Source organism: Schistosoma mansoni, chromosome 5 (assembly GCF_000237925.1).
Source record: "Schistosoma mansoni strain Puerto Rico chromosome 5, complete genome".
Lineage (NCBI taxonomy): Eukaryota > Metazoa > Platyhelminthes > Trematoda > Strigeidida > Schistosomatidae > Schistosoma > Schistosoma mansoni.
This window is the reverse complement of record NC_031499.1, coordinates 6,180,120-6,194,278: the sequence shown is the minus strand read 5'-3', so window position 1 is coordinate 6,194,278 and position 14,159 is coordinate 6,180,120. Positions and strand designations below refer to the sequence as shown.

General features: G+C 32.8%; 1 protein-coding gene across 1 annotated transcript in view; it reads left to right on the top strand.

Moving 5' to 3' along the window:
- Nucleotides 1–10,997, top strand: part of Smp_202880 (uncharacterized protein) — a gene marked incomplete at both ends in the record, with an annotated part of 35,584 nt that extends 24,587 nt beyond the window's left edge. The window contains 3 exons of the mRNA XM_018797745.1: nt 4,301–6,051; nt 7,095–7,251; nt 9,771–10,997. Of these exons, the coding sequence (XP_018652756.1) occupies nt 4,301–6,051; nt 7,095–7,251; nt 9,771–10,997 (3,135 nt within the window). The remainder of the gene's footprint in view (nt 1–4,300; nt 6,052–7,094; nt 7,252–9,770) is intronic.
- Nucleotides 10,998–14,159: the final 3,162 nt, after the last annotated feature.

Sequence of the window (14,159 nt, the reverse complement as noted above, 5' to 3'; positions counted from 1 at the left end):
CGTCTTTTCCTAATTTCCTGTTCAATTGGAATTCGGGTTATCCTCTCCCATAAAACACTGTTACTGATAACATCCGGCCAGTTAATGTCGAGTATACAAATGTTTATAAAAACTTGAACTTTATGGATGATAGCTTTTGTAGTTCTCCAAGTTTCAGTTCCGTACAGTAGGACTGTCTTGACGTTCGTATTGAAGATTCTCACTTTGAAATTAGTTGACAGTTGTTTTGAGACCTATATATTCTTCAATCGTTGGAATACAGTCCTTGCTTTACCAATCCTCGCCTTTTCGTCAGCCTCAGATCTTCCTTGTTCATCAATGATGCTTTCGAGTTACATGAATGTTTCCACATCTTCCAGAGTTTCGACCTCAAGTGTGATTGGCTTGGCGTTCTTCATGCTGTATTTGAGAATCTTGCTTTTTCCTTTGTGTATATTGAGTCATATTGATGCAGAGACTACTGCTACATTTGTTGTCTTCGTCTATATTTGTTCGTGTGTATGAGATAGGAGGGTGAGGTGAAGATTATATATAGATATATTTATACTCTTATATATAAACGTCTCTATGCTGAAGATATAGAATCCTTCGTTTTAACATGTAACAAGTAAATAATATGACGTTATTAAGTTTATTATGTTATATATACACTCCAATTATCCTCAGTAGGTTTCGCTAATTATCAAACCATCATTGATTCTACTCTTCAATGAAGCGAAAACTCTTCAAAAGTTAATGAATCTAATGAGATACAGCTTTGTTTTTTTTATCAATCATAGAGAAAAACCCAAATGTTTGAACGTAGATTAAGCGGAAAAATTAAGTAGTTTAGATTACACACATATAGGTGACTATTCACAAACTAGAATAATGATGAACGGGTATTCATAATCTTTTTTGAAAGGTTAGGTTATGGGTAGAAATTGGTTGTTTGTTTTTTTATCTCTAATGTTGTAACTCTCTCTAGTTAGTTGATGTGAGATTAAAAAACACTTATGATTGTGGTAAGAAATGAAAAAAAACAGTAGACGAAAAAACTGAGGGGGGGGGGAGAGGGGATAGAATGAATCTATTAAGAAGATATGAATATACATTACTGTTTGGAATAAAAATCCCAACATATCACAAAACCGTCTTGAATCTTGATGAATAAAGAAAAATAAAGAAATCTATTTTACAGGTGTAACATCACATTTAGAGTAATATTATCCATGTACATATGCACCAATGTGAAAGACAAAGTGATAAAAAACAAGGGAGGGGAGAGGTTCTTCAGTGTACATTCAAGGTTGTGTGCAGGCGTTTGCATGTATATGTGTGTGAGAGTGAGAGAGAGAGGGAGAGGGAGAAAGAGAAGAGTGCTATGGATCACACTATATCATTTTCCAATGAATGAATAACCTTAATGTTGAAGTGTTAATTTGTTATAATGGAATAAAACTAAAACTAAAAATTTTCACAGAAAAATAAAATTATCATTTATTTTAATGGATCAATGAATTTTCATTATCATCATTAATATTCTTTTAAATATTATTAGATTTATGGGGGGGGAGGGGAGGGAATAAAGTTTTTTTATGGAACATGTTCGTTAGATTCTTGTTAACTATCTGATATGAAACCAATTTATCTACCTTGTCTAATGTACTTATCTGACTATCAGTTTTTTATGTTGACATTTATATTTTAAAGAAAAAAAACCAGATAAAATAAAGTTAATGAAACGTAAAAATAAAAAAAAATTTTAGTGGATTTTCCACACCAAAAAGAATTCCCAAAATATAATATGTCATGAATGATTGATTTACATGAATGAAGGTAGATAGATAGATAGATAGAAATGATCTAACAATTTACTAGGGAACATTGATTAAGATATATACTATCTTAAAAATTAACTAATATAACCTATTGTGGGACTCCTCAGCAGTGCGCATCCACAATCTCGTTGGATGCAAGCTCAGTAGTTTAGTGGTTAAGCGCTCGTGCGCGAGACTGATAGGTGTTGGGTTTGGATTTCGTGTGGCGGAATCGTAGATGCGCCGTTTAGTAATTCAGGTTTTTCATGGTGGTGTACCTTCAATCAACTCATAATTTCAACTATATAAAATTACTAAAATCTCCACAAACCGAATTCTGATAATAAGTTGCAAGTTTCTTAGTTAGTTTGTTATTGTAGTCAGAAATATGCTTGTTGAAGGTTTTTTAAAATACAAGTTTCTTTTCCTTAACCGTAAACGGTAATGATTAGAAAAGTGTATAAATTTTAGAAGCAAGTAGTAGGTGAACTGAGTTGTGGGTTCTAAAAAAAGTCATTAGAAAAGTACATGTCTTCATGATGTTAACAAATTTATGTAGAGGTTTCTTTTCAGATAATTCAATCTCATGACTATGATGTACACGAAATTCTATTTGTAATTTATATTCCTATTTAAAATGTTTTCGATTATTTGTGTTTATTGACACCTAGTTTATAATCACCCAAACAATTCGGTGTCAGCGTCTCAAAAGGTGAAGCTGGTTCAGGGCTGTCCAAATAACATAAGTAGTGTGAATTCCCTCAAAATAGTAGATATGCTATGTAGACATGTTCCAGATAGTACGAATCCTAGGTCATGAACTTCCCAACATCTCATAATAGTGCATGCAAAGTCAATATCACACAAAATGTTGATTACACAGCAACTTAATGGAATTTGATCAACATTAAGAGTCTGGCCAAACATTACATTAGTCCTTGATTGATGATCCAACGGTTTTAGTTATCTTGTTCATATAACAACTTGTTAATTCATTTGTTCATTATTTCTTGTAAGAAAATGATTTTTTTTTCAGACCTGTAATGATATTGTGGAGACTTTATCAAGAACCTTACTGATCATTGTTCAGATTACTGAAATGTTTTACCACTTTTTAACTATCAACTGATAACCATGAAGGAAGTTGTTTTATTCGTTCCACTGAATGAATAAGTTGAGATGTTGATCGAAGAGTATGCATTTTACTGAGTTCTGTCTGGGAATTACAAATATGTATCAAAACCTAGATATAAGACTATTTGCAATCAAATTTCAGTAGTGATTAATTCAACCTATAAACGTAATTCGTCACACATTGACATCAATAGAAATATCACAAAAACCAATGTTGTTTCGACTGAATATGGAACGCTTCTGCAGTGTATATCCATAGGTGCGATATACTCATGGAGCATAGTATATGATGATCGATGAAGAAACATCGCGAATTAATTGAAATGAAAATTGTGAATCAATAGATTCAAATGTCCCATTCTTAAGGTTAGGCATCTATTTGCGTACTTGAAGTTCCTTCGTTCAACCTATGAAGTTTTCAGAAATGTAAACTGTCGAAAATTCATACACTAAATAGAACTAGACTAATCATTCACTTTACATTTATTATCAGTGAAATTTCACATTCATATATGAAATATTCATGGAGTTGGTTACCATGCCAAGAATCATGTTTCATACATTAATATCTTATTTTTTTTTAAAGATTGCGATATCCCGAAGTATTGTTGAAGAAATTCATGTCCCCCTAATATAGATTTTAGTAAAACAAGAATAACCTTCATTGTAGGATGACATCTGTCACGTTTGAACCCAGTTGACTCCTCACTGGCTACTTTATCAACTTGGTAAAATAAGATATTGTTATACTGAAGTTACATATCATTTTGTGTAGATTGGTAAAACCCACTTGAATTCCACCTTTTAGTAGGGGAAGAACATAAGTGTATTGACGTTAAATTTGTATGGTTTTTCTTGGGGCTAATTGTGGTCAATAATGATGTATCAAAAGAAACCGTTTAATTATCAGAAATTTCTCTTTCCAGAATATATACGACTAAATTTTAAAAAAATTTAATAGTTGAATTCAGGGGTCGAGTTAAGCTAGATCCTCATTGAGAACCAGAAAGCATTGGACGGTCGTTTCATCTTAATATGGGACTCTTCTATAGTGCGCATCCATGATCTACATGCGGAACTCGAAGCCAGGACATGAAATCTCGTGCACGAACACTCAATCTCAAGACCTTTGAGTCAGCATCCAACGGTGTTAATGTCTAACGTCAATCGATCCATGATTTTGCGCAACCCGTCAAGTGTTTCCAGGTTTCCAGTAGTAGTCTAACTTACTACAATCTCCACAAACCCTTATTCTAATAAATTAAAAACTATCATCCTAACTATGAACAGACTATTTTTCAGTGAGAATTGAACCAACCATTTCTTTTTAGTATAAATATATTCTAAACTTTTTTTCTCCTTATTAGACACATGATTATGGTACCAGACATAATTCTTGGGAATGTTCTGATTTAAAAAATGATATAACACAAAATGAAGAACTTGGTGAACGACAACAGTATCAACAAGAACTATTCAATATCCCATTTCTTTCTTCTCAAAGTAAATCATTTCAAAATTTAGGATATACTAGAAGAAATTTCTTAAATGATTTAAATTCACCTAATATACAACATTCAATTAGAGAAATGAAAGAGATAAGTAAAACTGAACATGACAATATAGAAGTATTTTCATCAGATAGATTAACACATAGTTTAAATTATTCAACACCTACTTCATTATATCATCATCCTCATGATCATCAACATCTTCACCCCCACCACCACCACCACCAACAACAACAACAGTATTCTAATCATTTAAACTATTCTTCTAATTATCAAAAAACCAATTATCATCTTTATCATCAACCAAATAATGATCCAATATTACATTCATCATTACCTATGGATCTTCATGAATCATCTATTTATTTTAAACAATCAAAAGAAATGAATAATACCTCAGAAACTACAGTATCCAGTTATTCAGAACAAGAAATAACAGAAACTAACTTAATGTCAAAATTAAACATACCTACATCATTAGATCATCTATCCGCTTCGTCTAAATCAGCAACAACAACATCGTCGTCATCATCTTTATCATCCTTATCAACATGTGTACCGATAGAGTTACATGTTGGAGAAATGAATGAAGTTCATTCAAACCATTGTGGTAATCTAAGTACAGATTTTAATTTGATTAATAAAAATGAAAATGATTTCACAGAATTTTCAAATTATACTCCATATTTAAATAAATTATTTTCATCGAAAGTATTATTTAATCATATACAACACCAACAACAATCATTAAGTCAACAACATACTACTGATAATACTATAATGAGTAATAATAGTAGTAGTATATCTAGTACGACAAATATTATTAGTAATAATATATATACTGATAAGAAACATTATGATTCAAATGCATTATTGTCAACAACTATTTCATTCTTTCCTACTAATACTACTTATACTACTGGTACATGTAGTAGTATCAATGAGAATAATCTAAATAATCATAGAAATCATAATGATACAGCAAATATGGATTATGAAAAATTCCAACCAAATGATTATAAACTATTGTCTGAAAAAGGTTTAATAAAAACAAAGGAACATTTCACCGCCTCCTGCTCCTCCTCATCATCATCCTCATCATTATCATCGACTTTGGAGTCCCGTGATATAAAATATTCTAATTCACAAATATTAAATGATAAAATACAATCATCACCATCATCTCCACCTTCTCCAATAAATCGTCTACGAATAAATGAAATAAGTAATCCAAATGTATTAGTTACATCCAATAATTCATTGTATCGTTGTATACCTTCCGTTCATCCTCCAACGTTAAATGTTTATTCACAAGTTATAAATTCAACTCATTCAAAACAATCAACATATCCAAGAATATCAACAAATGATTTGTCAACAGAACATCTTCATTTCCATACACGGAATAATGGTAATAAAACTGGCAACAATAATAATAACTCATATCCATTCAGTGGGAATTTATCACATCACCACCAACTTTTATCCAGATCAACTCAACATTCTGCTAATACTCATTTACATCATTCAGTTTACTTAAATAATGGACATTTAAGAAATTTTAATCAAACTAATAGTCCTAGTATTGGACATACGAATCATCATGGGTAAGAGAAAAATAAACTTGTTATATACGTTTAATACTGATCACAGCATTGATTACATGTTAATGTAGATAAGATTTTTATTCCATAAAATGATCTAAATCTTAGAATTGCGTCGGTTAATTGAGTTGTATTATTCAGAGGTTAGATGCAGTATATATTAGGTAAGCAAGACAAATTGGTTGCAAATTATATCAATTGAAATGATCGGGATATAGTATTTGCATACAACTAACCACTATTTGGTGTGATGTGTGATGCTTGCTGATACACGAGTAGTTTGGACTGGATAATAAATAGATCAGCAGTTTGAAATGAATTAAACTATATACAATTCACATAGTTATAAATTAGTCTTATCTCATTTGGTAGTAAACTTGAAAGATATCAGTCTAAGAAATGTTATATCTTTTATCAATATTTATTCAAACACATAAACATTGGCATGAGGAGGTACCAGATCATATACGCCACACTTCGTCATTCGATTTGTGTAAGGGCTGGAATACTGCCCGGGTGCCTGAAACGAAGAGGGGTTGGTTTTCTTAGGAGGTCACTCCTCGAACATTTGGCCTAGAGGTTTAATTCACAAGACAGTGAGGCGACGTAAGGAGATGAAGTCCTATGGTAGCTGGTGACCAACGATTGGTTCATATGCTATTTAATCCTTCAAGATCCTGAAGCCGATGTGCACCATTGGTTTAAAATCAGGGTTTTGCAACTCCTCCATATGTATCCTCCATATCCACTAACCAGGTTAAAAAGCAGAATATTCACTTTTCATCCTCTCAATTTCGTAAACAACTACTGAACTACGAGAAGGCAAACAGTAGGACTTCCCTGACAGTGGCTGTATACGCGTGGCTATATGACAACATTTCGAGAAGGAGAGTTGACTCTTCCCACTGTTAACCTTACCAGGGTATATTGGCATTTTCTTATCAAAACTAATGTGTTTCAGTCAAAAAAATAACATTATATATTCATTTGAGTAATATATATCAAATTTATTAGAATAAAATATCACTTCATATAATTTTACTTAGATTTACTTATGGTCTTGATGGTACACGACGAAAAAATGCCACTAGAGAGAGTACTACAACATTAAAAGTTTGGTTACAAGAGCATATGAAAAATCCATATCCTACTAAAGGAGAAAAAATAATGCTTGCTATTATTACAAAAATGACATTAACTCAAGTAAGTTGACTTGAATGAAATTTATATATTTTACATGTTCTGTGAAAGAATCATTGTGTTTATAAGCAAAGATGGATAGTGGCTAGCAGTGGAATCAAGAACGCGCGTTTCATCCTATTTGGGACTCGTCAGCTGGATGTACCTGAATCTCAGAGTTGATGTTCACCCTGAGTGGATAAAGCGATGGCGTTTGAAACGAAAGGTACTGGGTTCGAGTCACAGAGTGAACATCAATTCTGAGATTCAGGTACATCCAGCTGACGCGTCCTAAATAGGAAGAAATGCGTGTCCTGGATTCTACTGCTAGTCACTATCCATCTTTGCTTACAATGCTTGTGAATTAAGGCTATGTCGAGGCAATATGCACAATATGCACGTATGTCAATTAGAGACTGACTGGTTGCAGTCCTAAACATCAATGGGAATATTCAAACAAACAATACTAAGTGAATTCAATCATTGTGTTTTATTGTAAAATGGTTAGAATCAATCAGTAAGAAACTCTGAACCCTAGTTTGTATACTAATTAGAATTTATCACTAAGGTGTATTTATAATCTTGATAGAAACTGATAACACTTGTAAGATTTGAACATTTATCCACCAATTTTGTTGTCTTTAGTTGTAACTAACTTCTTAAAAGATTAAAATATTAACAATAAGTTGATCATTGAGTACAGACTATTCTTATGTTTGACTAGTTTCTTATTCTTTTTACTGCTAGTTGATTTCAGTCACTTAGCTGACAGACGTTATAATTCAACATATTTTAGTGTATCAGAAAGAGGGTTTTGTAATGATAGATTAAGGTAATTTAATAGTTGAATTCGTCTTAGGACGTAATGACCGTCCAAGAAAAAGTTATTAATAATTGAGATTTCGGTTTATACACAAAGAAAGTTTATGAATTTCATATAAAATGTTTTGATGAGGGACCTTCATTTTGACGTCAATTAGATCAGACAATGTTATGGATGGGCTCATCAATTTAGTGACCCAATATCTGATTCCAATTGGATCGTATGAATGTTATGGAAATATGCATTCTACCAAATCCATTGATAAAATTATCGACTTAACTCGCGTTAGTGAATAACGGAATTAAATAAGCGAAATAGATTTTTGAATACGTATATTTTGTACACTCGTTAATCTGGATAGATAATCAAAGGAACGAAGCTAAGAAAGCGAAGAGAAAGAAGTGAAGCGAAATGATACGCGGTAGAGATGGCATGTGAGCCGATTCAGTTTAATCAAGCGTTAATCGATCTTTATAGTCATACAAAAATAAGTTAGACATGTGTTGAAGTAAGTTAGAAAATGAACACATATACGCTTACATAAAAACAGTCAGGGTTGACAAGTAAATAATTAACAAGATCAAAATATAGGTTGGGAACCATGGGTAAATTGATTCGTCTAGAAGCCAGAATGAGTGATAAGGGCTCGACATAGTACCAGCCACTACAACTTCATATCTGTTTAATAATTTTATGAACATTTGAACTTGATAACTCAGAGCATAATAATTTATCATTAAATGTACAAGTTATTGGACTTAAATCGCTCTTTGATCAATAACATTAGGATTCGAGTATATCTAACTGACGAGTTCATTTATTAAACTACTGACCACAACTATTATTATATTCACTTTGTGTTGTATACTTGTATCTTATCATTGTTAGTTAGGACTGCAATTGATCAGTCTCTTGTTGGCATGTGTGCAATATCGAGGCGATCCGTACAGGATGCACATATGCCAAGAAGAGACTGATCAATTGAAGTCCTAAATAACGATGAGAAGATTCAAACAAACAATACCAAGTGAAATTAAACTTCACACCATTGCACAAGCAGGTAGCTATCAGAACTCAGTAGCTAAGTGGATAACGCGATGGCGTTTGAAGTAAACACTACTGGATTCGAGTCCCAGAGTGAACGTCAACTCTGAGATACAGGTACATCCAGCTGACGAGTCCTAAATAAGAAGAAATGCGCGTCCTGGATTCCATTGGTAGTCACTATCCACAAGTATTATTAGTTTATAATTTTTCTATCTGATAAACTATTCCCTATAATTGAAATCATGAGTCAATTGAAGCTAGACCACCATTGAAAACCTGGAAACACTGGACGGCCTTTTCGTCCTATTGTGGGACTCCTCAGCGATGCATATCCACGATCACGCCTCACGAGATTTGAATCCAGGATCTACCAGTCTCGCGCCAAATCACTTGACCGATAGACCACTAAATCTCGAGGCGGGATCGTGGATGTGCACTGTTGAGGAGTCCCATAATAGGACGAAACGGCCGTCCAGTGTTTCCAGGTTTTCCATGGTGGGTTAGCTCACAATCTCAACTATATGAAATTACTAAAATCTCCAGAAAATCCCTTCTGATATCCTTCTATAAGTTACAATTCTTTATTTAATCTGTATTCATACTAAAAGACCTTAGTACATACTTATCTGTAAAATGATATACATATATATAATATTTATTAATTCATTATCAGGTTTCAACATGGTTTGCAAATGCTAGAAGACGATTAAAAAAAGAGAATAAAATGAGTTGGCCACCAAAATCAATTGGAAGTATTAGTAGTATAGAACAGAAAAGTCCAACAAATTTAAATTCTGCACAAAATTCAAATACAAATCATGTAAATAATGAAAAATCTATTGAACATTTAATGAAATCCGCTAAAAAACTTCAAAATCATAAAGATTCAAGTAATCGACCAAATGAAGATGAAACCATTTTAGAAGGTGATGACGATGATGATGATGATGAACAGATGGTTGGGGATGAAACCGATGGTGATGATGATGATGATGATGATAACGAAGACCATAATGCTGCTGATGATAATGGTGACGACGACGACGACGATGATAATGATGATGATGATGATAATGAACAAAATGATAATGGTGAATATGATGAAGATTATTTCAATTCATCAAATCATAACTTTCAAACAATTCCATCATTTTTACCGCATTCAAATCAAGATCCTTCAATTTGTCAACAATCCAATCATCATTTTAATTTGACTACACTTTCAAATGAAAGAAATTCTGAAAAATATAATCAAATATTTCATTATACTACTACAAATACTACTTATGTTACATCTTCACAAACATTTCCACATTATACTAATTTATCTAATATTCAATATACTACTAATAATAATAATCAAATTGGATTACATAATTCAAATATAATGAATGAATATTTCTTGAATAAAACTGATCATCTACTTACTACTAATGATAATACTACTCATAATATTAATAGTAGTACTAATCATACTACTATTGAAACGAATATACTATCTAAATTACAATCTCAATCAAAATCTATTTATGTTTCAAATGAAACTAATTGTTTAGAACAGAATTCTTTACATTCAATAATGAAATATCATGATCCAATTCATTCCTCATCGAATTCATCATATTTACCTAATGTTGTACATTCATCTACATATTTTCCTCCTCCTCCTCCTCCTCTTCCTTCTTCTTTTTCTTCTTCTACTTCTACTTCTTCTATACCAATGGATTATCAACATTCAAATATTCTATTGTCATCGTCATCAACATCACCATCCAATTCATTTATACATAATGAACATATACCATTCACTCAATCTTTAATATTTAAGCATAATAAACAATCAATAATGAATACCGACATTTTGTTTAATACAAAATGTCTTCAATCAAATTTTTGTTAATATTTACATCAATAATAGATAAAACATCGGCGGGGGGGGAAGGGAAACAAAAAAATGGGAATAAAAAAAGTTAACGTTTTAGTGTAATAATATATCATAGAGACTTCATATAAAGGTACATATATCTTGTCTTATTACATAATATATTGATTGTAGATGACAATAAGAATGTAATATTAGTCTTATCTGTATACATATATATAAATCAAGTGTAAATTAAGTACAAATATGGAGAAAATTTGTACCTCAGGTGGATGATCTGGATAGAGTTTTGTTCACTCAACTAGATGGTTTGGTTGTATAGCTTTCAACCATTCTTCTGAACAACATCATCAGTATAAACCTCAGATAGAAGTGAAGTCTGAAGTGTATAGTGATGATATCGTCCAGAAGAAAGATTGAAAGCTTCATGACCATACTATTCAGTTCAGTGAACAAAACTTTATCATCAGTACAAATTTAGTGGATCATTTGACAATCAGTATGTTTTTTTTATAGAGATTTCTGAATTCAAATATGTATACAATGTACAATGATTTCAACCTTCTTTGTATTTCTCTCTCTCTCTCTATATATATATATATGTGTGTGTTTATGTTGAATAGAAATAAGAAGTGGGAAAAATCTTACATCAACATTTACCAGTGATTGTAACACTTTTATAATTATGATTATTATCTTAGATACAAATGAACTTACAATGAGAAATATATATAAATACATATGTATATTGTGTTGTTTCTATGTTCTCTAGTTTATTATTGATTTCATTATCATGTAGAAAATGATCAATATAAGAGTAGAACAATACAACTTCTAATATAATTTGACCTAGATAAGAAACTTTCATTATTATCCAAAACAATAAGATTGGATGCTGGCTCAGTGGTTCTCGAATCGTTTGCCTTAGCGGTGTGAGGTGATAAAAAGATGTGAGAAGGGTTGGTCGTGGAGATAAGAGAGTTATCAGGAAGTGTAGGAAGGATTTGAATGTGACCACCTTGGTCTCCTGTGCAGTTACGGGTATGAGGGCTAACATCACTTCCTAGCTACTCACACCGTGGTAGCGTATTTCTTGAGGGACCTGAAAAGGAAGTTGGATTAGTGTTGGTCCTAAAGACCTGGGAGCGTGACCGCAGTGCCCAAGGGACAACTGCTTGAGGCTGGTCACGCACAGCCTTTTTATTGGGGGATTTTTGACATGTCAGCTCCGTTCTTCAAGAGACCTTACCACCGGAGACAGAAATCCGTGAGATAAGGCGAGGTGTGCATTTTTAGGGTCGATCTTTTCTAACCCCACCCCTCCTTGTGGGAAGGCAGCATCGCTGTTATGCTGGTTGTCTGAGGGAAACACCTTACTACCGTCACACCTTTGTACAGTCAGCAGTACAACTTCGCCTTCGGACCTTGGGTTTGCTGCTTTTAGTCTTACTGCTTTTCAACCGACCTGTCTGGCATGGTGGGACCTTGAGGAACAATTGTTCCAGCCAGTATAGTTCGATTGGTTCATCACGATAGGCAAGCCCGACCATCACGTCAAGGTAGCAGCAACGGTCGAGGGCTCAGTGGTTCTAGAGGTTAAGTGCTCGCGCTCGAGACTGATAGGTCCTGTGTTCGAACCTTGACAGGCGGGATCGTGGATGTGCACTGATGAGGAGTCCTAAAGTAGGACAAAACAGCCGTTCAGTGCTTCTAGGTTTTCTATGGTGGTCTAGCTTCAAGTGACTCATGATCTCAACTATTTAAAATAAGGTTAGAGTTTATTTCTTGTAAAAGTAAATATTTTGGTTATTTAATAAGATTCATTCTGATATTTTTATTGGTGATTGGTTATACTTGTAGGTTATGTTGTTTTATGATCAAGATAGTTGAAAATAAATAACAAGGTTGGATCGAACCGGTTCCTATTTGTGGAATAAAGTTTAGTGACCTGATGTCTGACTCAAAATGGATCGTATGAATGTTATTGAAATACACATGTCGACTATCCTAGTATATAATTATTGTCTTAATCCGCATTAGTGGGTAATGAAATTGAATAAGTCCAAAACGAGAATGAACTTTGAATATGTATATTTCACACATTCATTGATTTGAAGAGGCAATTAAGGAGACAAAACAAAGACGGAAGAGAATAGCAGAATGGAGATGGAAAGCGAGTCAACTCAATTTAGTAAAGCGTGAATCGATATTTAAAGTGGAACAAAAAATAGGTTACGGATATATGATGAGTACGATAGGCGATGCACGCACATACACTTACAATAAAAATAGTCAAGTTCGACAAGCGAATAATTGACTAGGTTAAAATATGATTCAAGAAAAATGGATAAACTGGCCTATCCAGAAGCTAGAATAAGTTAACATAGTAACTGACACTACAAAATAAAAGACTCACTTCTACATTAGGTAGTCGCCATTGATTCTTATCAAAACTAGGATGAAAGCATCTTCATCAAACTGTCTATCTCAAAGAATTCAACCAGATTAAAACTATTGGGTCATTTAAGGTCTAACTTATTATAAATGTTCTTATGAACTGTATCTTATTCTTTAAAAAAAGATTAGTTTAATTAAGGAAAAGTTTGGGTACTGGTTTGAATTCTCAATCCTAAACTTGCAAATCTTACGATTAGTAAGATTCCGTTAAAACGTTGATTAACAATCCACTGGTGTATACTTTTAATTCAGTAGGTCTGTAACAGGAAAATTACCTTCCAATAAAAGTAATCTGTCGAAATCATTCAGGAGGACTAACAGAGATATTACAGATGATATCTGACATTAGTCTTGCTGTACTGAGAAATGGTTGAAACTGAAAATGATTGGATTGTTGAATGACGGCTCATTAATTTAAAAATTATCATTCTTACAACTAGTCTTGAAGAGATTCGATCTTGCTCCAAATGTGTTACGTATCGTTTAGAGAGTAATGGTCAACTATTCTATGTTACTTGGTGTTTTACTGATATTCTAAGACTGATTTTTATTACTGACAAAAGTACACTTAATTATTGAAAATTACTTCTTATAATTTCAACAATGGTGGCTACTATATCTAATCGAATTACTTACTTACGCCTGTTACCCTTCGTGAAGGATCATAGGCCACACACAAGTATTCTCCATCCAACCCTGTCATGGGCAATCATTTCCAATTCT